We start from the raw sequence: 27577 nt of genomic DNA, 5'->3' as shown, positions 1-27577 counted from the left end.
TCCTTTGAAATGTCGCTTGCTACACAAATCTTTGCTCCTTTTTAATATTAAGAAATCAGAACATACAAATAATTTTGTAATTTTAATGTTAGAATCTTTGGACAAGCAACTTATCTATATCAATCTCTTTATTAGCTGTTAGTAGAAATGTTGCAGTTTTACCTGTCTTTTTCCCTATTTACCTTTAAATCTGCAGAGCGTTAAAATTGCGATAGTCTTTATATCATTTGAGAAATACTATGTAATTAGGAGGAATGCAAATATAAAAGAAGAATGCAAATTTAAATGTAGTTGAAAAGTACACTATCCGTCAATCTCTCTAAGTACCAATTGCTATGTTTATGGGTCATCACATGGCAAAAGCAATTTGGCACAAAACAGAAGAGTCTCGATAAACAAGTTGGCGTTGCCATTTGCAAAGAGGACACAATTATAACAGCAAACAAGTTTCATATGCATTGGAAGCTTCATCTGCATGATCTTCTTGTTCTGATTCATAAAAAAAGATTTTCTCAGCCAAGACGTTGAAAATCCAATAAACGTCAAGCTAGCTCAGCTACTATAAGGACATGCTTGCAAATGATCAGTTGCTGCACATGCGAAAAAAGAAATGTCAAGAGAGCCAAATGTGTTTTCCTAGATATGCCTGAATATAAAGAAAACGATCGGATATTACATGTTGTGCAATTATAGACTGACACATCTCTGAATAAATCACTCTAAAAAAACGCAGAGCCACAGACGAGATAAATTCCAGCACAAATGCTAAATATACACATGGGTGTTCTACCCCCAAAACAAAATGAGTTGCTTGAGGGAGTGGTACTCGTATCATGAAGAAAATATGCCATAGGTACTTTTCTTGCTAAATAGGCTACTATGCAACATCATGAAAGAGGTAGGGGCAATCAGCTCCATTATACATGGAACAGGAAAGGGCATTCACTGATGTTAAACAACATACAACATAGTTTCATACAAAACTCCATATTTATTCACAATTTGTTACCATCTACAATTATATACTAATATTATATATAATTATATATAATATATATTATATATATATTCTTTCTATTTCATTTTTTCCCATTGCATTATTTTTAAAGTAATATTTGTATTTTAACTAACAATAGCAGGAAGGCAAGATACATTTGGATACATGAAAAAAAGAAGAAATGAATCAACAGCCATTTGGATGGATCTATGGGAATCAACTAGGGATAAAAATTGGCCCTGACCAGGGATGGACTGGGAATTAAAATAGACCATGGCACTTTAAGACAAGCTGATAAAATGACATGCTGGTCACTAGCTAAATATATATATACATACATGCTACATTTGTGACATCCAGTAGATGCAGACTAAAAGACGGTTTCTGCTGCACAATTGGTAATAAAGGTTTATGTGGAAGGTGCCTTTTTAATGGTTGGCCAGATGGCCAATTTAGGCCTGGCCCTGACTCTTTAAGCTCACTGGTCAAGAAATCGCATGTGTACAGCTAGCTGCTAAATACACATGATCAGAGTGTTTTTCTCAATGCTCCCTATGAACAGTATAGCCCTTCATAAACTTTCTATGGTGCAGGATTGTATGAATATCAATAATTTTCTTTGCAAAACAAAAAAATGAGAATACGTCACCCTGATGGACATATTGGAAATCTTAAATATAAATAAAAAAAAACATGTCAACATACTTTAGTTTGAATTCTACTTAAGTCTGAATTCTGCGTTTTTACAAAGAGTGCACTTCAATGGCTCTATTCATCAACTCCCAACAACATAACAGATGAGAAAGCCATTAAAAGTATAAAGTGAAATTGTATAAATCACTGTAACATAGTCAACCACATACTGAGCTAATAAAAGATGCACACAGTAGTATAATGCAGCTCAGTGCAATATGAAGAAAAAATTCAGAGCAGCATTATAAATAGATAAACTTTGCAAATTCCAATAACTCAAAAAATATGAAATAAATATTTTAACTGTTTTGGTAAGAGGGTTTTTTTAGTTCTACAGTACAAATTCTACCACAAATGATTGAAAGGATATAATTGTAATGCACAATTACTGAAATGCTTCTACTTTTTCATAAGAGAACTTCCCAAATGAGACAGTGTATCATCAGTGATACATTGTGGGTGATGCTTCAGGGCAGTGTGCTCTACTCACAGCATACATACAGGGAATGTTCTCCACTTTGTGCTAGCTTCATTATTATAGCAATAGATGAGGAAACTGGAGGTGGACAAAGGTATACAAGTGAATAGAAAGGGAGAGTAAGTTAAACTAGGCAGAGGAAATGCTAGTGAGGAGGGGCAAAATGAAAGATATAATGTATATAAGCGAGTTGAGAAGTAGCACGAAATGTAATTCTGCCCCAGGTGACCGTAACTCTGGTTATGCCGCTGAATTTGAGAGATCAAAAAAGAGCTACATAGTAAATAGGGATGTTTTTACATTTGGTGCTTCTCTAGTCCTGGCCAACAGCAGCACTACCAGTTGCCTCCTCTGGAGCGACTGTCCTAGTAATATGATATTACATCATATCTTGGTGCTCCGCGCAGCATCTTTTAGTGTATGCTATGGAGGCTGTGTCCACACAATCCTTTATAGTATAAATGGTCCGGTTGGGGAGATCAGAGAGCTTCATTGTAACTGGGCCATTGAGCAGTGGCACATTGGGGGCATAAATAATGAACCTGCCACTCTAGACCTAGTCAGTCTGTGCCAGAATATGTTGCTGACAGTAAAGTAAGGAAGTTCAGATTGGTACGTAACTGTTTTTCGGTTGTGTTTTTATCCATCCATCATATTGTAGTTACATTACAATTTGGCAGAATCTAAACTTTACTGTTAGCTTAAAGTTTAATTCACTTGCTGTCATTTTAACCTGCTGTATGGAAATACTTGGCAGCAACAAGCACATTAACAAGGTTAAAATGAATGGAAAGTGTGGGAAAAGTGACCCTTTGATGCCCTCATTGCTTTTAGCATTAGCCATTCTGCTCTAGGTGAACAAATGGTGAAATACATTTTTTTCATACTTAACAAAATACAATAAAATAAAAAAATGTATATACTAAACAAAAATTTATTAATTCTAGCGTTTCCTTTTTTCTTTAAAAAAATATTGGTAGAAGCATGTTGTGGTGAATGGACTAAAATCAGTTATATAGTTACATATTAATTTAATTACTTATTTTTGTAAAATATTAAACTAAGTAATCAGAGCCTCAGAGGAAGCAAAGGTATACTCCCCCCATAGCATGTTATGGGAGAAAGCTGTATGTGGAAATGGGGCAGGTGAAGCATATGAAGCCTTAAACCACTCATGTATATAAATACAACGCTCTCTACTTGTCCATGGGCACCGTGTCATGGTGGCCTTTTCATGTATTCAGTACCAGAGGTTAAAAAAAACCCATCTACAAGTTGCTCACTTATTTCAGTTTATAATCCATTGTTCTAGACAACAGGAACCACTCAAAAGTATATTGGCAAACCAAAAGGAGCAGTCTTATGGTTCTCAGATGAGGTACTTAAAAAGTCTTGAAGTTAAAATCCGGCCTTATCTGCAGCTTACCAGAATTTGACAGAACAAAATACATCTTTAAACCTCATGACAATAACTTTTTTTCAAATGCGCTAATTCAATCTTTACTAAGGCTTCTTGGTACATTTATGTGAATACCACATAAGATATATAATCGCTACCTAAGACATATACATATATCACCTGATTTAACCTTGGTTAGTTAATGGAATAAGTGTGTTAATTTCCCTCTGATTTTGTTAACGAAAATCTCTCTCCGCAGGGTTACAGTACTGTCATTAATGACTGATCAAGAAGGTTAACATTGTGCCTCCATAAAACGGCTAACAAGTTCTAAATATATTTATTAGGGAACTAAGACACAAGAGATGAAAGGATGGGCTTTTCTCATCTTTTAATTGCCTCTGTGGTTTTCTACAGCCACAGTAACTGAGCAAACAGGATCAAAAATTCTCCAGGAACTCACCAGGAGTTTTGTTAATGAACTGAAGCAGAGACGTGGAGATAACATTGCTTATTTGAAACAGTTTTAATATATATATATATATATATATATATATATATATATATATATATATACAGTAAATACATGGATATGTTATTCACTTTAAATTGGTATAATTTAGAGGTGGGTAAACTATCTAGATGCAAAAGAGGGGGTGTCTGATATTTTTTTAATAATATTAATATATTCTTACTCCCTCATTATTGAAAAAAGCAACAAGAACACAAGAAATATATACATATAGTTACTGATGTTATTGTTACTGCACTATAAATGTATTCAAAATATAAAAAATGCATCAATCAGAAATCAGTTACTAACATTATTGCAAATCTGTGTTTATAAAATATTTAAGAATCATATTTCAAACTTTAACTGGTAATTGTCATTTCAGTTTTAAACTTAATTTTAAAAGAACTGTAAAAACCCTGCAAAGCAAAGATTTTTTGTATGTAAGACTGCAGAGTAAGCATCTTAAAGTGTAGTTTTTTTTCACACCAAACATAGATAATTTCATCACAGTACTGGGAATTGTTGTAATTTACTGTTCACTCAAATGCAGCAAACTATGTTTTCACATTAGGATTTATTTATTCCAATATTCCGAAAGCCCCTGGGCTGCATGTGCCGTCATGGAAAAAACAATAACTGTTTTTTTTTTCATGTATTGTATAGCTAGCAAATGTATTAAAACTAAACGTTATTGTGTGATGTGCCAAAATGTAGGGAATTTTGTATGTACTTAAAATAACATTATTCATATAGGTGAACCCAGCACAGAAAAGCACAGATAAAAGATGTTTTGGTTAGGGAGATCATGGTTTAGGGGCAGGTAGTGAGAAATTAGTGAATAGGGTACAAAATTGCAGAAGTACCTCCATGCCAGATAAAGGAAAAAGGCTACCTAGGCCCAGATTTGGGGAGCATATTTGCATGTGAAGTGCGGCAGATAGCAATATTTACTTTAAATTTCAGTTTCTCACTTTTGGTGCAAGTAATGTGCTTGCAGCATTGAGATTAATAATGGAAATCTAGACACTTTGAGACAGCCAGCAGTCACTACATACGGTTGACTGTATCTAATTGTTAATAATTTTGGTAGTGGCTTGTGAAAAGTGGGGGAAAAGACAATGAATGAAAAAATGAATGGGGAACATAAGATGAAACTGATGGCTGGAGAAGTATGTTAAGTTAAATTCATGGCTGGGAAATAGTTAACCATGATGAGGAGGAAAATTATTGTATTATTTGGATTAAGAGATGTGGTTTGAAGACCTTAGGATGAGTCCAGTGGCTGTGCTGTACCTTTCAAGGGAAAATAAACAGACTAGTAATGAAGAGAGGCTATATAAGAGCAGAGCAAGCAGGGGATCCATTCATTTCATTGTGACTGCTTTATGTGACACCGCTGTGCTGCATCTGAGCATATTACAGACTGAAAATTCTTCTTTGTGAGACTCAGCAAGCCTCAGTCTGCCATTTCTCACAGCGTATAAGATTCCCTAAAGTTTTGATTTAATTAAGATAATGAATGAATTTAATTAATGTAATTAAGATCATTTAACCAGTCCACTACTATCCTCAACCTTAACCCTATAACTCTAAGCTAATTTTGACCCTCTTTCTTCCATCCATTTGACTCAAATTCCTCAGTCAACTTCTTGTACGCGTTTGTTTCCATGGCAACTGGACGAATGAATGGGATTTCCAAAAATGTTGGACAAATTTTGTGGAATAGGAAGATGGATGAATTCCAACGAAAACTATGAAAATTTCCCCCAGAAAAACAAACACTAAGACGAAGGGCCCACGTCTAGTTTTAATTACACCATTCACTTAACATATTTTTAAACAATTTAGACACCTAAAACTTAATGAAAAAATAAAATTATTCCATTCTTTAATGGAGATGATTGTCCGTGCTTGCGTCAGTACAAAACATGTAAAGATTGTGGATAAGTTATCAAAATGTAGTCATAATAGTTCTAGATTACAAAAAAAACAAAAGAAAAGTTTCCTCTGAGACATGGCATCTATATTAATTTTATTTTCTCAAATGATAATGTCAAGGCATCAGCATCTTTTCAATCTGATAGGGAATTAAACATGACTTTTAAATTGTTTGCTCCTATAAACTAAGAAAAAATTGATTGTAATTCATTTCTGAAGGCTTTGGTGTTGAAAGACACCATGAAAAACCATTTCTCATCTGAAATGTAGGATTAACTCAAATGTCAATATGTAAAAACTAACATTATCATGTTAGATGTTTTTAGTCTTAGTGAGAAAGTTCTACTTTTTCTTGTATTGTAAATCAGGAGACATCTGTTTTCTGGTTAATTAATGTAGTTTGCTCAAATGCCTTGTGGGTTCCGTGTGTGAGGACCTCCTCCCCTAAGTAACATTACATAAACCTGTAGTTTCCCTGTATATATTATGTGTATATAAAAATTATGTGTATATATATATATATATATATATATATATATATATTTGCCATATATATATATATATATATATAACATAACATTCATGAGAAACATCTACCTTTACCAAGAAGGATGTGGTTATGGTAGATGAATATTGGGTCGCAGGGCAAACTTTTAATCTCCAGGTAGCTGGGGCGGACTGAGACCATCCAGGGCACGGGCAACAAAAAGTGATAGGCCCCCTGTGGTGATGCCCCTCCCTTACCCACACCTTTTCTTGGTTAAGCTCCTCCCTTGTGGTTACACCCCCTCATATTTATTTTTTAGTATTCTTAGTAATAAAAAAAAATACATTTTAACATTTGTAAACCACTTTTAATATGAATATGATTATTATTAAATAATATCCACAGCAATTGAAAAATACAAGTAATTCTAATCATAAATATATAAATATAGAAAATCAATCTGAAAAAATATAGTAGTATGGAAGTGAATACACTGTATTTGGTCGATTATAAGACAAGGGTTTTTTAGAGCAAATACTCTGAAAAATAACCGTCGTCTTATATTCGAGGCCGTCTTCCAAAAAGACCTCAAATAGAGGTCTGACTACAAGACTAAGATCCAGATCCCCCACAGCACTGCAGGGGACCCAGATCCTCCTCTCTGGCAGCCGGTGGATGTCTGTACGATGCGTGCAGACAACCTCTGCTGCTGCCGGCACTTCAAAGAAGCCCCGGCAAAAGTGCCGGCAGCAGCAGTGGAGGTTGTTTACACGCATCAACTAGACACCAAGGAATCTGAAGCAGAGGGACAAGTCTAGGGAAGCACTGGTAAATTGGGGGAGGGTAAGGTGGCATATAGGGGGGATTATAAAGGCTTTCTGGAGGCAGAGAGGCATATAGGGGGTTAAAATGAATATCAGGGAGGCAGAGTGGCATATAGGGGTTAAAAGGCATATCAGGGAGGCAGAGTGGCATATAGGGGTTAAAAGGAATATCAGGGAGGCAGAGTGGCATATAGGGGTATATAAGGCATATCTAGGGCAGAGTGGCAAATAGGGAGTCAATAGGCATATCTGGGAGGCAGAGTGGCTTATAGGGGGGGGTGTAAGGCATTTCTGGGGGGCAGATGTGCCAGCAGGTTGGCAAATAAAAGGAAATACAATAAAAAAATGCATTTTTCTCAAACATAGTTTTTATTAAATAGAAAAAATAGTTTAGATGTGAATAAGTATTTACTAGTAACACTTTTTTCCTATAGAGTAGTCTTATATTCAGGCTTTTTCTTTTTTTCCTAAATTAATATTCAAATGTTGGGGGGTCATCTTATAAGCAAGCAAATACGGTATTTACTGTTACTGCCATCACTATATACTGTGCCAGGCATTGATGGTGGTACAGCATAACTGTAATCACTATATACTGTGCCAAACATTGACGATGGGACAGCATAACTGCCATTACTTTACACTGAACCAGCCACTGGCGATGGTGCAGCATAACTGCCATCACTATACATTGCACCAGACATTGACGGTGGTGCAGCATAACTGCCATCACTTTATACTGAGCCAAACATTGACGTGGTGCAACATAACTGCCATCATTTTACACTGAGCCTGACATTGATAGTTGTACAGCATAACTGCCATCATTATATATTGTGCCAGACACTGAAGGTGGTACTGCATAACTGCCATCACTATATACCCGGCCAGACACTGATGGTGGTACAGCATAACTGACATCACTATTTACTGAGTCCATACACTGATAGTGGTACCACAATCAGTGCCTGGCTCAGTATATAGTGATAAGAGTTAAGGTGCACTGTACATCTCAACCCCCATCACTTTGTTCTGAGCCAGTCACTGATTGTGGCACCAATAACTCCCATCAGGGATCAGATCTGGCAGCTTTTGGTTTCAACGTGACGCAACATGACCCCAATATGCTCCTTTCACACATGTTGGTTCTAAATTGTCCAAAAAGGGCCCTTCTGACGTGGACTGACCCGATCCAGGGCGGAAGGGCCCTTTTTGGACAATTTTGAACAGACACAGGGAGACAGAAACACTTGGTCACAAAGATCGGCCTGGACCCCTATAGTTATGCCACTCTTTGTGCCTGTCTATATATTGTGCCAGACACTGAAGGTGGTACTGCATAACTGCCATCACTATATACTGTGCCAGACACTGATGGTGGTTCAGCATAACTGACATCACTATTTACTGAGTCCATACACTGATAGTGGTACCACAATCAGTGCCTGGCTCAGTATGTAGTGATAAGAGTTAAGGTGCACTGTACATCTCAACCCCCATCACTTTGTTCTGAGCCAGTCACTGATTGTGGCACCAATATCTCCCATCAGGGATCAGATCTGGCAACTTTTGGTTTCAACGTGACGCAACATGACCCTAATATGCTCCTGTCACCCAGAGTGGCATAACTATAGGGGTCCAGGCTGATCCTTGTGACCAAGTGTTCCTGTCTTCCTGTGTCTGTTCTAAATTGTCCAAAAAGGGCCCTTCTGACGTGGACTGACCCGACCCAGGGCAGAAGGGCCCTTTTTGGACAATTTTGAACAGACACAGGAAGACAGGAACACTTGGTCACAAGGATCAGCCTGGACCCCTATAGTTATGCCACTCTTTGGGCCGGTTAGAGGGAGATCATGGCCACTCTCTGGGCCAGTTAGGGGGACATCATGGATGATCTATGCTCCTCCAGACCCCACCCGACTCTGCTCATTGTGACTGAGGAGATTTCACTGTTGTTCTGGCAATGTCCTTTAGCAAAGGTTATGTTTGAATCTCTGGAAAAAGCCATCAAACACTCAGTGGAGGCACTCACATAGGGGGCCCCATGTGCATACTGTCTTGTGTTAAGGATGTGTTGAGACAGGCTAACCATTTCCTAAAGATTATTCCATCCTCAACTGTCTGAAGGAGGATTTATTCCCAGACTTCACTCTTCTGGTGCCCATCAGCCCATGGATATTTGTCTTAACCATTTGTCTTAACCATTTCCCCATCCCCTGCTTTCCACATCTTCAGGTGTCATCCTGCCATAATGCTGCTTTCTTTGCATCCCTTGAACTGCTGTTTTTGCTCTTGTGTCATGATTATTGTTGCTTTTATGTTGCACTTCAATGTATGTTCTGGCACAGTACATTACTTGCAAACATTTAATGTTTTAGATGTACTCTTGCAATTATTAAATGTACTCATATGTTATGCCTGTACATACTTGGTTATACCATAACCTACCATATTACCATAACTCCTATCTTGAAAAAGAGCTCCCTGAATTCCCTGATTTGTACAACTACTGTCCTATCTCTCTACTTGCTTTCGCCTCTAAGTTTCCCTAAAAAATTATTTACACCCAAACTAAGTTTCTTGACTCCAATTCATTACTTAACCCTCAGGATTCTGCTCTCAACATTCTAAAGAGACCACTCTTACTAAAGTTACTAATGACCTCCTCACTGCTAAATCCAAGCTAATCCTACTGGATTTCTGCTTCTTTTGACACAAATATGTTTATCTTGGCAAGGCTGTCAGTGCTGCAAAAAACCCCACATCTGTTTACTTGAACTGTAACTGTGCCGTAAATACATCTTTGGACAAAACTTTTAAACTTGGATAGAGGTATAAACTGAAAATGAGATGTGTTGATACTCTTCACAATATTGGTGTTTGTAACATCTCCTGTTCACATCTTACCTTTCTGATCATACCTTCACTGTCTCCCTCTCCAGTAACGCTAATCCTTCCATTCCCCTCTCAGTCTGGGTAGCCCAAGGCTCAGTTCTCACTTTACTCTATCTCACTTGGCAAACTAATCTTAACCTTTGGGTTTCACCTGTATGCTGATGATACCCAGATCTACCTATCCTCTCCCTCTCTTTTAGATCACTTAACTACCTGCCTTGACCTTGTATCTAATTGGATGTCTCTGCATGTTTCCTGGAACTCAACTCTCCAAAACTGAACTTCTTCTCATCTTCCCACACTCTAATGCTAACATGCTCTCAACAGTTTGATGTTAATGCTTCCATCATCTCCCTGTCCCCTCACGGTCACTGCCCTGGTGTCACCCTTGACTGCGACCTCTCATTCACCCCCACATTCATTCTGTCTCAAAATGTGCTGTCTCCATCTTAAAAACATTGTCCGCATTTGTCCCTTCCTAACAAAAGATGCCACTTAGGCTCTTGTCCATGCCCTAATTATCTCCCACCTTGATTATTGTAACCCTGTCTTAGCTGTTCTGCCTTATACCTGTCTCGCCCCTCTACAATTCACCATGAATGCTACTGCCCATTGCTTTACTAACACGTTTCTCCTCTTACAGTCTCTTCACTGGCTGCTTGTGCGCCTCAGAAACCATTTCAAAATCCTGACTCTTACTTTCAAAGTGCTTCATAGTGGTTCCTCTACTTACATCTCATCACTCATCTCTAAATACACATGCGCTCATCCAATGATCTCCGTCCGTTCTCTCCTCTGGTTTCTAGTTTTCATACACACTTCCAGGATTTCTTAAGGGCTATCTCTATTCTCTGGAATGCCCTCCCCTAGACTATTCTGTCTTTCCCCCTGCGTTCGGAAATCTCTCATGACTTACTTCTTTAAGGACACGTATGAACTTGCACATTATGCCCTTCCTCCCATGTTCCTTAGATCATCTTTCCTAGTCCCCCCGGTCTGTCCCTAACGGTGGCACATTTACTTCTTGTGTAATACATCCTAATGTACTAATGTAATAGTAACTACTACTACTACTACTACTACTACTACTTACTGTGCTGCAATCAAGCTGAACAGAGTTTCACAATTGAGTAAGGTAGATAAAAAGTAGTTTTTAATTAATGGTCCCCCTAACAGCACAAAAGCAGTTCCAGGCTATCTTCTTCATATCCTAATTCCGGTATGCCCTGCTCACTCGGGAAGGGGCAGCTTGGTGAAGGAGGTGAAGGAGGACAAAAGCAAGAGTTTGTTGTATGGAGGAGTGGGGCTCACCTGAAGGCTCTTATTCGGATCCCACAAACTAGCCCTTTCGCCTATTTGGATTGCAATTTCATTCATATCAAATTGTACAGCAAATATTGACATTGTGTCAAATTTGGTTGCAGCCTTCATATTTTGGTAGCCATTTGAAATGAAATACGGCTTTGTGACTGAGTAAGTCATGATGTTAAAATATAACTAATGCAAATTTAGTGTCAGTTATAAGGCAAATAGACATCCTGTGTGTATACCTGCAACTCATTTCTCCCCCACTTGCGTCTAGCAAGAATACTTAAGAGTTTGTAAGACTGAGCTGGCATATGCATCTCCATATTTGGTTGGGTTTGTAGATTACCTTCCTTTGAGTAGTCAAGGAACTAAAACTTTACTGTGTGGGTGGTAGATAAGCAGAACAGCCTGCCAGAAGAAGTGGTAGAGGTTAATACAATGAGCTAAAACAAGAATGGGATAGGCTATCCTGAAAGACAAGACCAAGGACTAATTAAAGTCTGGGTCTTTGCAGGCATCAAAATTGGCAGACTAGATGGCCAGATAAATTGTTAGCAGCTTTCATATTCTGTGTTTCTGTGCTTTATGATCAAATTAAAAAATAGAGCCTTTTTACTTTGTTTAATTTTGGAAATTGAGAAAATGTAAATCAACTTTTTTTTTTAAATGTAATCGGTAGCTAATTGTTTACTAGTCATAAATAATGATATAGAACTTCAACATGCCTTTTTGATCTTTTCTAATTCAGATGTCTTTTCACTTCAAAAGAAGAGAAGCTCATGTCTCCTACTAATATTATATGGCTTTTATCCTGGGCAGCTATTATACTCGGAAAAAGTCCAGAGTCACACAGCCAGAGTAAATGTGCTGTTTTTAAGATATGAGGATTAATGTAGCATATAGGACACGTAGTATCAAGACAGACTAATTGTCAAAAAAATGTTTATCTTGGAAAAGCTGTCAGTGCTGCAAAAAAACACATTAAGATCTGTTTACTTGAAGGGATGATGTTGTAATTTTTGTAACTGTGCCAGTAAATACATCTTTGGACAAGAATATTAAACTTGGATAGAGTTGTAAACTGTAAATGAGATGTGTTGATGACTGTAAGTAAATATATCATTTGGTAAAGTGGATTGTGTTATATTAGAAAAAAAACATCACTTTTTGGTATCATTATAGGCAAATATATGGTAAACATCAGTGTCAGGGCTCGGATAAGCAGGTCAGGTAGGAGTCCAGTTGCAGGGGATACCAGAGGCTCAGTTTGTACCACACGATGCATTATTACAAGAAAGAACAGGTGGAATGAAACACACCACAGGCTGAATAGTAATTCGATATGGTCTGTATTGGAGAAGCTGGCAAGACAGGCAAGTACAGGCTGTAAATCTCCTGATGGGGTGCTGTGGATGGAATGTTAAAGTGGCAGGAACACTCGGCTGGGGGACAGGCGCCTCGGACACTCGGCTGGAAGGTCCTCAGACAGGGAACCGGACACACAGCAGGGAGCCCTCAGGTAGGGTACTGGACACACGGCAGGGAGCCTTCAGGTAGGGCACACGACAGGGATCCCGACACACGGCAGGGAGCCCTCATGCAGGGCACGCGACACACGGCAGGGAGCCCTCATGGAGGGCACACGGCAGGGAGCCCTCATGGAGGGCACACGGCAGGGAGCCTTCAGGCAGAGCAGACGTAGTCAGGCAGGCCAGGTCAGAACCAGAAGGACAGTATCAAAGCCAAATCAGAAACCAGGAGGAGAGTCAGAACAAGCTGGGTCAACACGAGCAGTGGAAGAGCCAAATCAGGAACCAAGGGACCAAGTCAGAAGCAAGCCAGGTTACAACGGGATAATCCAAAACAGAATGCTGGAGGCGGAAGCAGGTATTTAAGGGGGAGGGTTACACCAAGGTGAGCAGATGCAGCTGGTCAGGTTGTTAGCATACATGGCACTGTGTTCTGACAGATGGCCTCTAGAGGCTACAGCGGATATGACACCTAAACACAAATAGAGTCTGGGCTAACATGGTGGAATCCTGACAATTAGTAAATAAAAGATACTGGGGTCAACATTTAGAAAATATAAAATCCAGTATATATATATATATATATATATAAATATATACTTAATATACATCAGAATAAGCTGTAGCATACCTAGTGGGGGGGGGGGTCTGCCTTCCGCGCTCACTGCACCGGAAAGAGACTTAATAAGAGGAGCCTGGAGGAAGAACGAAGAGGAGGAGTAGGAAAAGGAGCTGTAGCGGGGAAAGAGTAAGTGACAGAGGAAAGGAAGGAAAACATTTAGTGCGAGTGAGAGTGGATCAGTGAATGTGGATTAGTAAATGTGGATTAGTAAGTGTCTGAGAGTGATGAGTGTTATGCTGTAGCCTGTGTGTGTGTGTGGGGGGGGTGCCACATACAGGATCCGCCCCAGGTGCCAAATACTCTAGGTATGCCCCTGAGTATAAGTAGATGATAGATAGACTTAACCCATGGGAAAGGAGACTTTCAAACAGTTCATTGTCAAATGACCTGCTCAAGGCAATGGAACACAGTAGGTACTGAATCCGCAGGATATCTCTTATGTTGTTTTGTCTTATGTTTTTTTGTATGTAAAATAATTTATTATCTTTAAAAAAAAAAGATTTATTCTCTTTTAAAAAAAAAGATTGTATGGCAAATCTTAGTCAACAATTAAAATAAATAAACTTAACATTATTATCCCTTTTAGAAAGTTCACTCTTATATATATATATATATATATATATATATATATATATATATATTATATTATATTATATATTGGGTTGGCTTTTCCTATTTATTATTTATTGTACATAAATCCCAGGCATATCTTATTGTATATGAGGTTGCATCTTGAAAAGATTTATTATTTCATATATTAGAAAGTAGCTAGTTCTAGCATGTTTCAGATGTGCTGCAAAGTAAAAGGTCAGCGTCAATGGCTTTTGTTACACTATGTCCTTGGAATAAAAGATCAGGGGTGTACAGAAGCGGATTGGAAATGAAAAGCTCAGCTATTGTCAATATAGAATTATTTTCAAGTGAAGAGATCATTCATACTACAAATGTAGTAATGATCATCATTCCTCCAAAAAAGAAAGGGGGGGTATTATTCACAGGCGGAAAAATAAGATCTGATGTTATATGTGAATCGGTTTCCATGTGTGTTAAAATCTACGGTATTACTAGACTTGTGCATTTGTTTTCGCACAAACTTTATCTTTAACAAAAAACTGTCTGTTTCGTGCGTTTGTACGAATCAACGAAAACGAGGCCCATCTCGATTGAAAACGAAGGGCAAAAATGGCGAAACTTTGTAATGTTTCATCCATTCGGCGCCATGTGTAGCCGCCATTACAAGCATTTCTGGCGGCAGTACAAGATGTTTTGACGCTTGTTGACTAGGTTAAGTCGGAGAGACTTTGTGTAGGAGGGTGCATATCAATGACTGATAGGTAGAAGAAGCCAAAAAATCCTTCTATCATATGATCTATTATTTGTCATTAAGAAATATTGGTGACAATAAATACTTGTGAGTGTATAATATGTATAATATATAATATTGGGGAAATTCAGTCTTTCTCCATGGGGCTTCATGTTCCTGTCACCTGCCTGCCCAGGCCCAGTGTCCTACTACTACTACTACTGCTACAACACAGGCCTCCATTTATTTTACAGCTCCTTGGGCCAGTCAACTAATCAGGAAAGCAAGACAATGCCCAAAAATCTGCACAGTTGGGAAGTATAGGGTACACTATGGAGCTCTTAGGCGTTGTGGAGGGTTGGAGCTAGCCATGTGTAGGGGTAGGGCTACCTCAGACAACCTTTAGTAAGTGATAATTCAATGTGGCCCAATATCAAACCACTGCCCTGTACATATATGTGCATTATAATTTTGTGTGTTCATGTATATTGGTGTAATAGTAAAAGGAAGGAAGCAGCATCTATATAGCAGCTTATATAAATTAATTTGGAGGGATCCCATTGTAACAGTGTTTTCCCTACATATTATTAACCAGCACAGCTGTGTGATGTAAACCTGAGTAACTAGTTTCCTTCAGTTAATTACTGGCCTATGTGATCACCCTACTTGTTTTAGGGGACCCTATCTGATCTTGATCTGCTCTTGAGTGTCAGAGGATTGTTTGTTGGCAGAAGGTATTTACAAACCCGAATCCAGCATGCCTGTACCCTCTGCAAGGTTTCAGCTGGGAAATGTAATTCCCCAGAAGCCAACACACCAGGTCAGGCACCATTAAGGAGCTATATACAAAAATTGAAAAAATGGGCCTTAAAGGTAATAGCAAGTGGAGAAAACAATTTTTAGTTGTAGTATTTGTATTGATTTCCTGGTAATGGAGTAAACATCCCATATCCAGGGCCAGTCTTCGTACCGGGCGGTTTAGTCAGCTGCCTGGGACACCTTAACTAGTGGGATACCCATTGCCCGATTTGCCTGGCCAGTTGGGGAGATCCCTCTAATCAGTCAAATATTAACGGAGCACAAGGTCTGTCTGCTTGAGTGCTCCCTGTGTAATGGCAATTGATGTCGAACACCAGTATATGATGTCATATCCTGGCACTCAGCACTAAAGCCATACCAAACAGGAGGGAACACTGAAGCAGAAATCTGAAGGGACATACCACACACCCGCTACCAAGAAAAAAGAAGAGGTAGATTGGTAAGAGATGCGAGAAAGAAGGGAAAGTGATAGTGAGAAAGGGGAGAAATAAAGAGAAATTAGAGAGAAAATTTGGATAGCTATAGAGAGAGTGAGAAAAGAATGCGGGAGTGCCTTCATTCAGAAGGGAAAAATGTTTAGTTAGTGCTCTGGTGAGGGATAATTATTTATTTTTGTTTAATTTAATTTGAGCTTTTAATAAAAATACATAAAATAGTTAAGGAGTTGGACATGTGTGTCCCTTGAAGACAATACTAAGATGATACCTAAATCTTGGAAAATTATTACATTATATGTGTTTATGCTATTGTTAAGGTCCGATATTGTTAATGTCACTGTTATTGTGTGTTTGTATTCTTTCTGTTTGTAAATAATGCTAAAGAACTTGATGAACAGAGTGTACCGATGAGCAGAATTAGAGCCATAGTACGAAGGAAACAAGGTACGAAGAGAAGCAGACAAACCCATAAACAATGCACATGAAATCATGTCAGGATCAATGCTCCAGGCAGGAAAGATGAGAGCATAAAGGCCCGTGGTTACTAGATGAGCCACAAGCTGTTTAAGGAACCAGGACAAGGATGACAAGTAGCATCGAGAGACAGGGTTTCATCATGTCTACTATGTGCTATAAACTAATAGATAGATAGGAGGTTATTATATAAAAAGCAATTCTGTGGTGCAAAATGCTGATTCTCAAAAATGCTCTATATACATAAATACCTTATATTATTTAATGCTATATTATCTTGACACATCTTCCAACAGTAGGTATACAAATGGTGAAAATGTATAGATAGATGATAGATAAACTGTTGTTCCTCTGACTAGTAGTGAGATGTATAACAGCTAAAGAACAGGACAGCTCAAGGCCTCTTCTTTAGCAGCAATTGATCTTGATAAGCAGGATCAAAAGCATGTCATAGTTGTGGCTCTAATTCAGTTTCAATGGCTTTTTTCCCCATTGCGACTCTAACAGCTATTGTTAAAGTGAGATGTGAACCTCTTTTAGATTTCTCCAAAGAAAGGCAACAAGAATAGGAAATTTACTGTAAAATATCCAGCTTCATGCAATCAGCCACTAACTGAAATAGTAAATGCTTTGCAAAGGCAATGTAGTTGTGGAACTGCAACTGTGTAATGGTGTCTCTCCATTCTTTAATGAAATATCTACATTATTAATGCAAAAACAAACTTTTATGCATTAATATTTAAGTATTATTCTAAATCATTTGAACTGCCGCATTATTCTTTACTGTATTATGTTGTTGAGTGAAAATACTACAATATTTACCATTTAGCCCTTCAAAAAATAGTAATTTAATTTTAGCTTAGGAAAGTAAACATTGTACAAAGCAGTTTGTGTTTATTATTGATGAGTCAATACAGTATATTATGGAGATTGAGTAGCCAAAGAAACAGCAACACAAAGAGATGTGATCTGTCAGGAACAATATTCACAATTGGCTACTTTAAGACAATTCATGCATCATACCATTCAAGTGTCTGAAAAAGTGAGCAGAGAGGTCGTTCACTGGTCATACCTCGGAGTATTGTGTACAATTCTGGAGACTCCATCTCCAGAAGGATATTGGCATACTGGAGATAGTACACAGGAGAGCTGCTAAAATGGTGAATGATTTGCAGGATAAAAGTTATTAGGAAAGACTTAGGGACTTAGGGATCTTAATATTCAAACCAATTAGTCAAAAGAAAGCCAAATTAGAAAGCAAAAGTAAAACAAAAGAAAGGTGTGTGTGAGGGAGAAATCAAGGGAATCCTTCAATAATGATTTATGCTACTTAAATGTAATTCATTGTCTGAAAATCAGCCTTAAATTTCACACAATCAGGGCCGGCACAAGACTTAATGCTACCTGGGGCGAAGTTTAAAATTATGCCCCCCCCCCGCCGACGCTGGGGGGGGCGGCATTTTAAACTTCTCCAACGCCATTATCTACCCCCCTTTGTACTTACCTTTAAACGGTGCTGCGGCAGGTCTCCCTCCTCTGCCACGGTGCCGGCTTGTAATGCTGAACGCCGGAAATTTACGTCCCTTCCGGCGCTCAGCATTACAAGCCGGCACCGAGACCGAGCTAGAGGGCTCGCATAGGAGAGAGAGGGGCGCCGAGCGGGTAAGCGAAAACCACTCGGCGCCCCTCTCTCCTCCACTTCAAAAAAAAGGCGCTTGGGGCGGTATTGTAGGGCCGGCCCTGCACACAATTCATCCTTAATGAAAACGTCCCAAAAGTGTATCTAAATAGTAAATACGAGTTCTTCCTAGTGTCCATATGGAAATGTTCTTTATTTTCCTCTGTATGGCCAAACAAGTTATATGGATGCCCCTTCAACGTGTCAAGAGCGCTACCTCTCCTGGGGGTGTGACTGTTAGAGGAAAGTGGTAAGGCTAGTACCAGTAGAGAAGTGGGCATAGAGTTGGCATGAGTGGGAGGAACCTTGGTGGGTAGTGGACATATCCAAATGCTGGTCTCTGTCCGGAGATTAAAGATAATCATCTTAGAGCCCTTGGACGCAACACTTTACCTGTAGACTCTGCATCTATCCCAACAAGTTCCCAGGTATATTTATGTCAACTTCCACAGAGCACAACCAGTTGCCAAAAGCTCCTACTTTAAAATAAAAAAATAATTTTATCAGTTTCTATGTACATTTACCATGTAAACTAAGGATCTTATTGAAAGACGTTTATATTTAACTATGCAAAAAAACTCACAGTAGCTCGGATCCCAGAGAAAACAGAATATCTCAACAAAAAAAACTCTCTTGGTAAGACCGGACTGGATGACCCCCTCGGGGACACGAGTGGACATAGGAGAAAAAGGACAAAAATAGTGTAATACCGTCTCTTTAAAAAATATATCTGTATACAATTTATTATGAATAAACTCACAAACAAGCATGCACTAAGGGCCAGCTCAAGTGCAAAATGTTTATTGATAAAATTGGGGTTACTGGACACCTCCGTAAGATAAAGTGCTCTTCTGGAAATAGTGTAGTATCAGGTGCTTTCTATAAAGTGCTTAAGCGTTCCCCTCTGTTCCAGAGTGCGGTGAATAGGTGTGGTAAGTCACTGTTTTTGAGACTCTCCCCCCAGTAACGCCGTTGACGTTAATAAATAATAATATAATAATCAATACATACATTGGTGTAGTCTCCGCCCTACACACCACACTGGTGTTGAGGAGTCCTTGCAGATATCCGTTTTAAGGAGAGTATTTTGTTTCAGTCTACATGGGACATTGCAGGTTTAGCCTGTGAACTAGACTCAGCTGCCCTTAATTCAACTTTTCAACATTATAATCTCAGACATTTTTTATGCTAACCTACAAAGACTTTTCATTGCAGTGGATTGCAAGGTCATTTTTGTAGTCAGAATGAACATACTGATTTCCATGAATCAATCTGTATTAACATATGATGGTTGAAAAGTGTTTCACCTCAGAGACATCCTTAAACACGTTAATGTATTTTTTACAGGTTTTGGTTATGGGTTATTCCAGAGTTCAATAGTTAAATTGATAATATAATAGCAATTTAAATACACTTCAATAGGTCATAATCACTTAAGATAAAAAGTACCCATAAAGTCACTACCATCCCATTAATTTTAAGTAATTGAGAGTGTATAAGATAATAATGATAATAATGGTAATGGTAATAAACCCATATGTATACCTATCATTTTAATAAAGCATCTTTGAGTATCACGCCATTGAATAAAAATATTAATTAGCTTGACCTTATTTTAAAATATGTAATAATTCATGCCAATCTCTTAAATTTACTGTAAAAAATGTGAACGCCAACCAAAAGGTGTTACATTAATGCGAAAACCTAACAAGTGAATGGAAGGGGGTTGTCTCTAAACATGAATCAGTTTAACTTCTAATTCTGTAAAATATTGCGGAAGTAGTAAAAATATTGTATGAACTTATACTTTCTGTTAAAAATAACATTTCACCAAAAGACTGGCTGCATAGCGGAAAGTCTGTTCTCTAGTGATTGATGATCCAATAGCGGTATACTCATCCAATTCTGAGCACAAGACGTTTGGGTTTTATACTGTACCTAGCCTGTTGTTTGATAGCAGTCTGTTGAGATTATGGGTCTATAATATAGCTTTGCCCTTAGTCATGCCCCATAACTTCCAACCTGTTTAAGATTTTTTCTAAGTGCCATACACAGACTATTTTTTTGTTTATTTTAATGCCAGCCAGTTATTGAGTATTTACTACTTCTTGCATTTTATGCAGAGCCTGAACTGAACTTTTTTTTTTGTAATTTTTAGAGTTTGGTAAAACCATTGTATTGTTCATTTAAAAGTTATTGATAATTGTGTATTTTTTTCCAAAGAGAACCCTTTTCACTGACATGCTGGCAAACAATTTCCACATTTTTTTCTGATGTAATCCGGAGATTTAAGGCAGCTCTGTGTCATACATTTTACTTCATCCATATATATATATATATATAGATTCAATAATTGCCTTTTGGATTTGAAATGTGACTGCAAACAATATATTTGTTTTATATAAAACGTTATAGGACTTCTTTTTATAGGACGGGACTGTGTGTAGGAGGACACATATTAATGATGGATAGGTAGAAGTAGCCGTTGGAGCCCACTTTGGACAGATGCGGTCGCACTGCTCAGGCATTAGCTATATAAGTGTGCTGACGCCATCAGTAGCAGCAGTTACATACTGATGGGAGTTGAAGTGTGAGACAATGACAGCTTAGCAGAGGCCTAGATTGATGCTCATTGATCATATGCAATACTGCAAGTTAATTAATAAAGTAATAATAGTTCATTTTAGTGCAGAAAATGTACTGGTGTGGGGTGGATTGGAGAAGCTGTAGTGTATGTATATAATTTATATATACCACTGCATCAGATATTTTTTCCCCATTTTTTTTAGGGCAAAACATCTAGTTTTTGGTCAACACAAATAATATATTTGTGACACAATTAGGCATTAGCCCATTTATGCTACCAGCCAAACCTCTTTGTGGATAATCATAGATTATTTGCCATCTTTATTGACAAATATTGGTGACAAAACCAGGCATTGTACTGAGCGTGAGAACAGTGTGACCTTAAGGTTTTTAATATTTAAAACATGTTCCTAAGTAGTTTAAGACAATTGCCCATTTACGCTACTAGCCAAACCTCTAATTTGTGGACAAAAAAAATATTATCTTTCTATCATATCATATATTATATTATTTATTGATAAATACATATTTATGACAAAACCAGGCATTATAATATGTATAGTATATAATATTGGGTAAATGCAGCCCTGTTTGTGTTTATCATCTACCAGTGCCTGTCTGTCCAGGCCCAGTACTACTACTACTACTACTACTACTACTACTACTCATCATCCTTACTCTGGTGGATCAATTCTTATTTCTAATATGGGGGGGGGTTCAGTTTTTCTGCCAGTGCCTGCCCTGCTCTGGCTCTGCAGCTCAATTGCCTTCCTTACTCAGAGGGATAATTGTTTTTCTAATTTGGGGAGCAATTGAATCCCATTCTGTTGTGTTTGTGTATCCATTGGTTACGTGCTGCTGTTGCCAAGGGTTGATCTCTTCTTTAACCTTGAGATGGTGCTGCTGTAGTTGAAAGGTGAGCCCAGAAGGTATCAAGGACCTCAAGGACGTTGTTCCTGAATCCAAAAATGTGCCCCAATTTCTTCTGAGAAGAATGGCCAGGAAAATTCATAGCCCAAAAATGAGTGTGGTAAAAACTAAATGCGCAATTCTAGTAGTGAGATACAAACCAAACCTTTTTGCGCTGCTACGTTGTTACATCTACAATACATGATTATATTCCACAATATTCTACAATGCTGTACCACTAATTTCAAAGAAGGAGGCTGCCATTTGAAGATTTTCTTATTAATCATGTACTTCAGTCCCACAGAGATTCACACACTGCCATTCTCAAATTGTTGTACTGATAGACCTGGTCTGTCGTACAAAAGTTACAAATTATTTTCATATGCAAATTCTTTTCTCACATGAAGTTACACCTCAGTTAAATGAGTTAATTTCCTTTATCCAATTTTGAGTCTCTGTGCAAACTACTTTGCAACGCGAAATGCAATTCATTGGCAAACAGGAGAATGACTTTCAGTTATTAAATTACACAAATGATATTGGGTTGGCACCTGAAGGAGACCACCGGCTATATATTCATAATGCAATAAAAACAGTTGATATACATAACTATATATGTAAACATACAAACATACAAACATCTTTCTTCTTTTCCCTCTGCTCAGTCTGTCTTTCTTTCCCACCTCTTCTCTCGCTTTCTATTTTCACCCCAGATCTCTCCCCTTCTTTTTTCTATTTGTCTTGTTTTTCCTCTACCTTCAATGCTATCTCTCTCCTCCTTCTTTTCTTTGCCATTTTCCTCTTGCCATATTCTCCTCTCTCATCCCTACTTCTTTACTCTCTCATTCCCTCCTTTCTTCTGTCTCCCTCATCTCTCTCTTTCCTACGCCTCTTACTCTCACTCCTCTAATTCTGTCTCCTTCCCTTCATTTCCGTACCTATCTCTAAACATGACAGCATGCCTGTCTTCCCGATAACTTACTGAGGTCAGCCCCCACAACATGCCACCAATGTTACCTGCCATACCTAGAAAATGTAAAGGGATAACACTGGTAACTGCTTGTCACCATGGGACCTGAAACACTGAGCAGACACACACAAATCACAGTGCAGCAAGTGCCTTACTTTAAGCCATGCCCATTGTGAACAACATTTCCAATAGTGAATTTTTATTCTAAGGATATTCAATCTCTCTCCCTCTACTTGTCTCTCTTCCCTGTTTTCATAGGGATGTAACTATTATTATTATTATTATTATTATTATTCTATTATATGATGTGGGGATGTATTATGATAGCATGTTACCACTCAGTAGAACAGGCATGTTGCCCAGTGAACAGCAAACTGTTAAGTGACACCTGCATTTAGCATGGTTTTATCATGGGACATAACCTACAAGATAACTAGAGTGAAATAATAACCACCTTTAAGTTATTTACTTATTTTCATATATTTAATATACAGTATAATATGAAAAAGTCACAGTACATTTAATTGTTGTAATTCATTTTTAACATGTTTTTTTTTGTAATATTTCTTATGCATTACCCTAGCATAAAAAGCTATATACTCTTACACACTCTTATAAGTCGAAGCATCTGGCCATCTAGTTTTAGACTATGGCTCACTATCATGGCACTTCCATGTATGTATCTTAATGATTTTTCTAATATAGTTGTTCTCTTTTCCTCCTAAAGGTAAACATTTTTGTGCTAATATTTTATTTTCTGCAAACCTCACAATATTCCGGTAGACTTTCTTTGCATCCATATGAGAATTTCTATAAACTTCTGGAGACTGGGTCTCCACTGCTGTACACTACACTCAAGGTTAGGTCTCACCAAAGTGCTTTACAGTGGAATGACATTTAGGGGGCTATGCTGATTGCATCAACAGAAGGGCAGGTTTGGGACTAATGATTTCTAAGGACCTAAAGGTAGGCACAAAATGTAACAAACAGGTGGAAAATGCAAATAGGGTGTTGAGTTGTATACCTTTAGGCATTAATAGCTGACAGTGGGAGGTGGTTATGCCAAAATCTCTGGTCAGAACTCCCCAAGAGTATTGTGTACAGTTTTAGACACCCCACCTCAACATGTGTAGCTAAATGAAGAAAGAGGATTTAATAGCATTATTTAAATGCATATATGGATTTAATAAAGTACAGGAAGGAGGTATATTTAAAAGAAGGACAAGTAATATGATGTCGGTGCAGCTTCCCATAAAGAGTTTATATATGCTTTAACGCCACAATGCATAAAGATAGGCAGCTCTCATCTTCAAGAAAAAATAAGTTGGCCTTGAATAATGCTTGATGAAACAGGTGACTATAACAATGAAATCTGGGTACCTCTGTGTACCTCTTCTTTTAATTTCAGAAATCATATATTTTCATAATTTATCATTATCAATGTAGCCCCCACCCCACACATAGGCATTTTTAACAATATTCATCATGCGAAAAATCACAAGGGGATGAATTTCATTAAACTGCATTAATTATTAAAATCAAAGTGATTATAACTGGTAATATATTTTAATAGACTTGTTTAATCATTCTTCTGCAACAGCATCGATCATGTTGAATTCTTATATGAAATGTAAACAGAACCTAGTTTAATCCAATGGCATTAGCTAAGCAATTTCAAATTTTAGAAATACAATATACCTATATATCAGTTATGTTTTCCAATGGTATTTTTGTAGCATCTTTAGGATTCTTATACATATTTCTAATGGATTATTAGATCACAAGAGCAAGGCCTTCTTTGTCTTATGTATAAATTGAAAGATGTCTTATTTCTTGTTACCCTGTTACAGGTTTCTCTAATTTCTCAAACTGCAGAATCTCACCAACCCGATTATATAGCATATCTTTACTAGGCCTGAATAGCCTATCTCACATACTACAGAAAAAAAAGTAAAAAAAAAATTGTTCGTACCTTCTCTTTTGTTGAGTTTGGCATAACCTGGAGCATAACTGTTATACATCATGGATGAACTTCTAAAGGATTGATGGGGAAGCCCCGAAACCAACGGCTCATCGCATTTCTCTGTAAAACAGAAACATCCAAACCATCATCCTTTTGCCGTAGTCTGAATTGTATCATCGGTTACTGATGTTACTCATCAAATTATAATTTCACATGTACTGAATGTATAAATATAGCATAAATTATTTGTAATGTTTTCACATTGAACTAAATGAAGCAGCCTATATATATGTAACAACACACATTTTATAAAGGTAGTAATGCTTTTCACGAAACACATTATGAGGACTCTACATGTCCTGAAAAAGAACTGCAAAAGTTAACAAATTGCAATTTGTTCAGTTTATGGAAAAACACTTTGGACAATGAACCAATAAATTAATACATTTTTAATGTCAGCATTCTATATGATGTGTTGTACTAGACCGTATCCAAGTAGACTATTCAGGAAGGTACCACATCACAAAATGATTGTAAATCTGTAACATACACAGACACCTTGTAACAAGCATAGGGTTAATATTTTCAGCCCTGGTGAACCTTTTAGATTATGCAATTTTTCATAATCTGCTAAATATGAGAAAATGTGTATGTTTTCACTAGAATGACACATTTATAAGATGCCTTGTTGAAACGGAACATTAACTGTCAATATAATTAGTACAGAAAATGTTAAAAAATACAAGACAAGCAGATTCTCTTTTTAATATTAATACAAAGTAGTTGGAACATAATTGTCTCTAATTGTCTCTTTTCTAATAACATGACTGCCTTTTTTTTAAAAAAATACTTTGATTATAAAGCACTTTCATGCTACAGTTTCAAGTTAAGGTCTTTGAATATCATTCTTGAGGAAATCGTTGAGGGCAACACTGGTCTGTATTTATGTAAAATACTATTGAGGTGGACATGGAGCCATGGCAATCGGATCCTGATGATTGTTCTCCAGTTAGCATAAGGTCCATGTTCTTCCACCTACATTTTACCAGTAGCTGCTGTCCCTACCCTAGCTTAAAAAATACACCTCAATGTATTTTATATATCATTACAAAACTTGTGTATTTGGATTCATACAACTTGACAAATGTCAGCTAACGAGAAGGGACACTATTAAAGAAATGGGGGAGAGGCATTGCCCTGTTGCAAAAGTACTACACCAGGCCAGAATCATGTAGACACAGGGACAGCCTCTCCACCATTTCCTCCAAATACTGGAGAAAATGTGATCAGAGGCTCCACCCTCGTCAAAAACAAACTTAAAAATTTTTGGCCCATTTGCCAAAAATGTAATGCATTTGGTGCGCATTACATATAAATACTTAATTTTTCCTACAATATAGTTATACCTGCGTATTATACAAAGGATTTTATGATAAGTATTCTGGAAACGTTCACTGGTCTAAACAGAGAAAATGTGTTCATGATCTAAATTGTGTGAAAAACACACAAATCTTCATTCAATCATTCAAAACCCTATTAAAGCCTTTCCTTTTGCCACACTACCAACCACACACAAGAGAACACAAATACCTATGCTCCTTAACAGCAAAGACAAACTTAAATAATGAAGAAAAATGCTAGTCCAAACAGGATATTCATCAGCCAGCCAATGCGTATGCCTCTATATAATTGCCACTGTGTGTAAAATGCATCTTCCCATTTTTTTCCTTCACCACTTAAGTGCAGACCTAGGGAAATCATTTTGTTTATAATAACAGAAATATATTTTCTGTGGAAATGATATGTTGATTCTGAAGAGACTTTGCATAAAAAATATTAGGACTAAGGGATCTCAATATAAACATATTGGAGGAGAGACGAGAGAAGGGATGTGACAGAAACATTTGAATGCATAAAGGGATTTAACAAAATATAGGAAGTTCACTTCAAAGGAGAAGAAATGTCATAAACTAAAGCTGGAGGCCTTGATGTAATGTTAGGAAGTTTGACTTTACTGAGATAGTGACAGATAAGTAAAACAGCCTACCAACAAGCATGGTAGAGGTTAATACAGTAAGGGAATTTAAGCATGCACTGGATAGGCATATGGCTATTCTGAATCTAAGATGAGACGAAAGACTGATTAAGGTTTGAGCTCTTACAGCAGGAAAAAACAGATATATTATATGGGCAGGATGGTTCTTATCTGCCGTGAAATTCTATGCTTCTACATAACGTTCCCAATCAGAATACATATTTGGGGACAACCTCATTCAGCTTGATGCTTGAGTCAATGTCATCACATTTTTTTCAAACTGAAGAGCTCAGTCAGGTAATCTATATGATACACAACCTATGGCTGGTGGCACTGTGTCATATATTCAGAGCAAGTTCTGCAAACAAGTGCCCTGGACTCGGAATGGCAAGGTTACTGAAAATCCAAGATGGCGGGCGCAGGCAGGAGGAAGCGATATCTCCTCACCTTCTTGACCAGGCTTCATGGATACAGGGGGCGGTGGCCACTTTGCAGCTACTGGTTGATCAGGCTGATTCTCCCGCGTTAATTGTACAGTGATGACGCTATGGTGACATTATAGCAACATACCAGGAAGTTCTTCTCCAGGATAAAGGCCCTGTCATGCTATAAATAGCCCCTCCTTCTCTTCTTTATCGATTCGTTAATGTGACGCTACCAGTCTGTGTTACCAGTGTTCATGTTGTTCCCCTTATATTTAAATTTCCTGAACATTGATC

At 37.7% G+C, this 27577-nt stretch overlaps 1 protein-coding gene across 1 annotated transcript in view; it reads right to left on the bottom strand.

Annotated features, from left to right (window-relative positions):
- LOC149286607 (contactin-associated protein-like 2) overlaps positions 1-27324 on the bottom strand; it is a 494134-nt gene extending 466810 nt beyond the window's left edge. Inside the window, exons 1-2 of the mRNA XM_089493838.1 lie at positions 27306-27324; positions 24833-24943 (exon numbers count right to left, since the gene is read on the bottom strand). Coding sequence (XP_089349964.1) covers positions 24833-24943; positions 27306-27324 — 130 coding nt within the window. The remainder of the gene's footprint in view (positions 1-24832; positions 24944-27305) is intronic.
- Positions 27325-27577: the final 253 nt, after the last annotated feature.

Source organism: Sceloporus occidentalis, unplaced genomic scaffold, assembly GCF_023333645.1.
Source record: "Sceloporus occidentalis isolate IW3139 unplaced genomic scaffold, rSceOcc1.0.p SCAF_67, whole genome shotgun sequence".
Taxonomy (NCBI): domain Eukaryota; kingdom Metazoa; phylum Chordata; class Lepidosauria; order Squamata; family Phrynosomatidae; genus Sceloporus; species Sceloporus occidentalis.
Note: the sequence above shows the minus strand (reverse complement) of the source record. Positions and strands in the feature narration are given on the sequence as shown.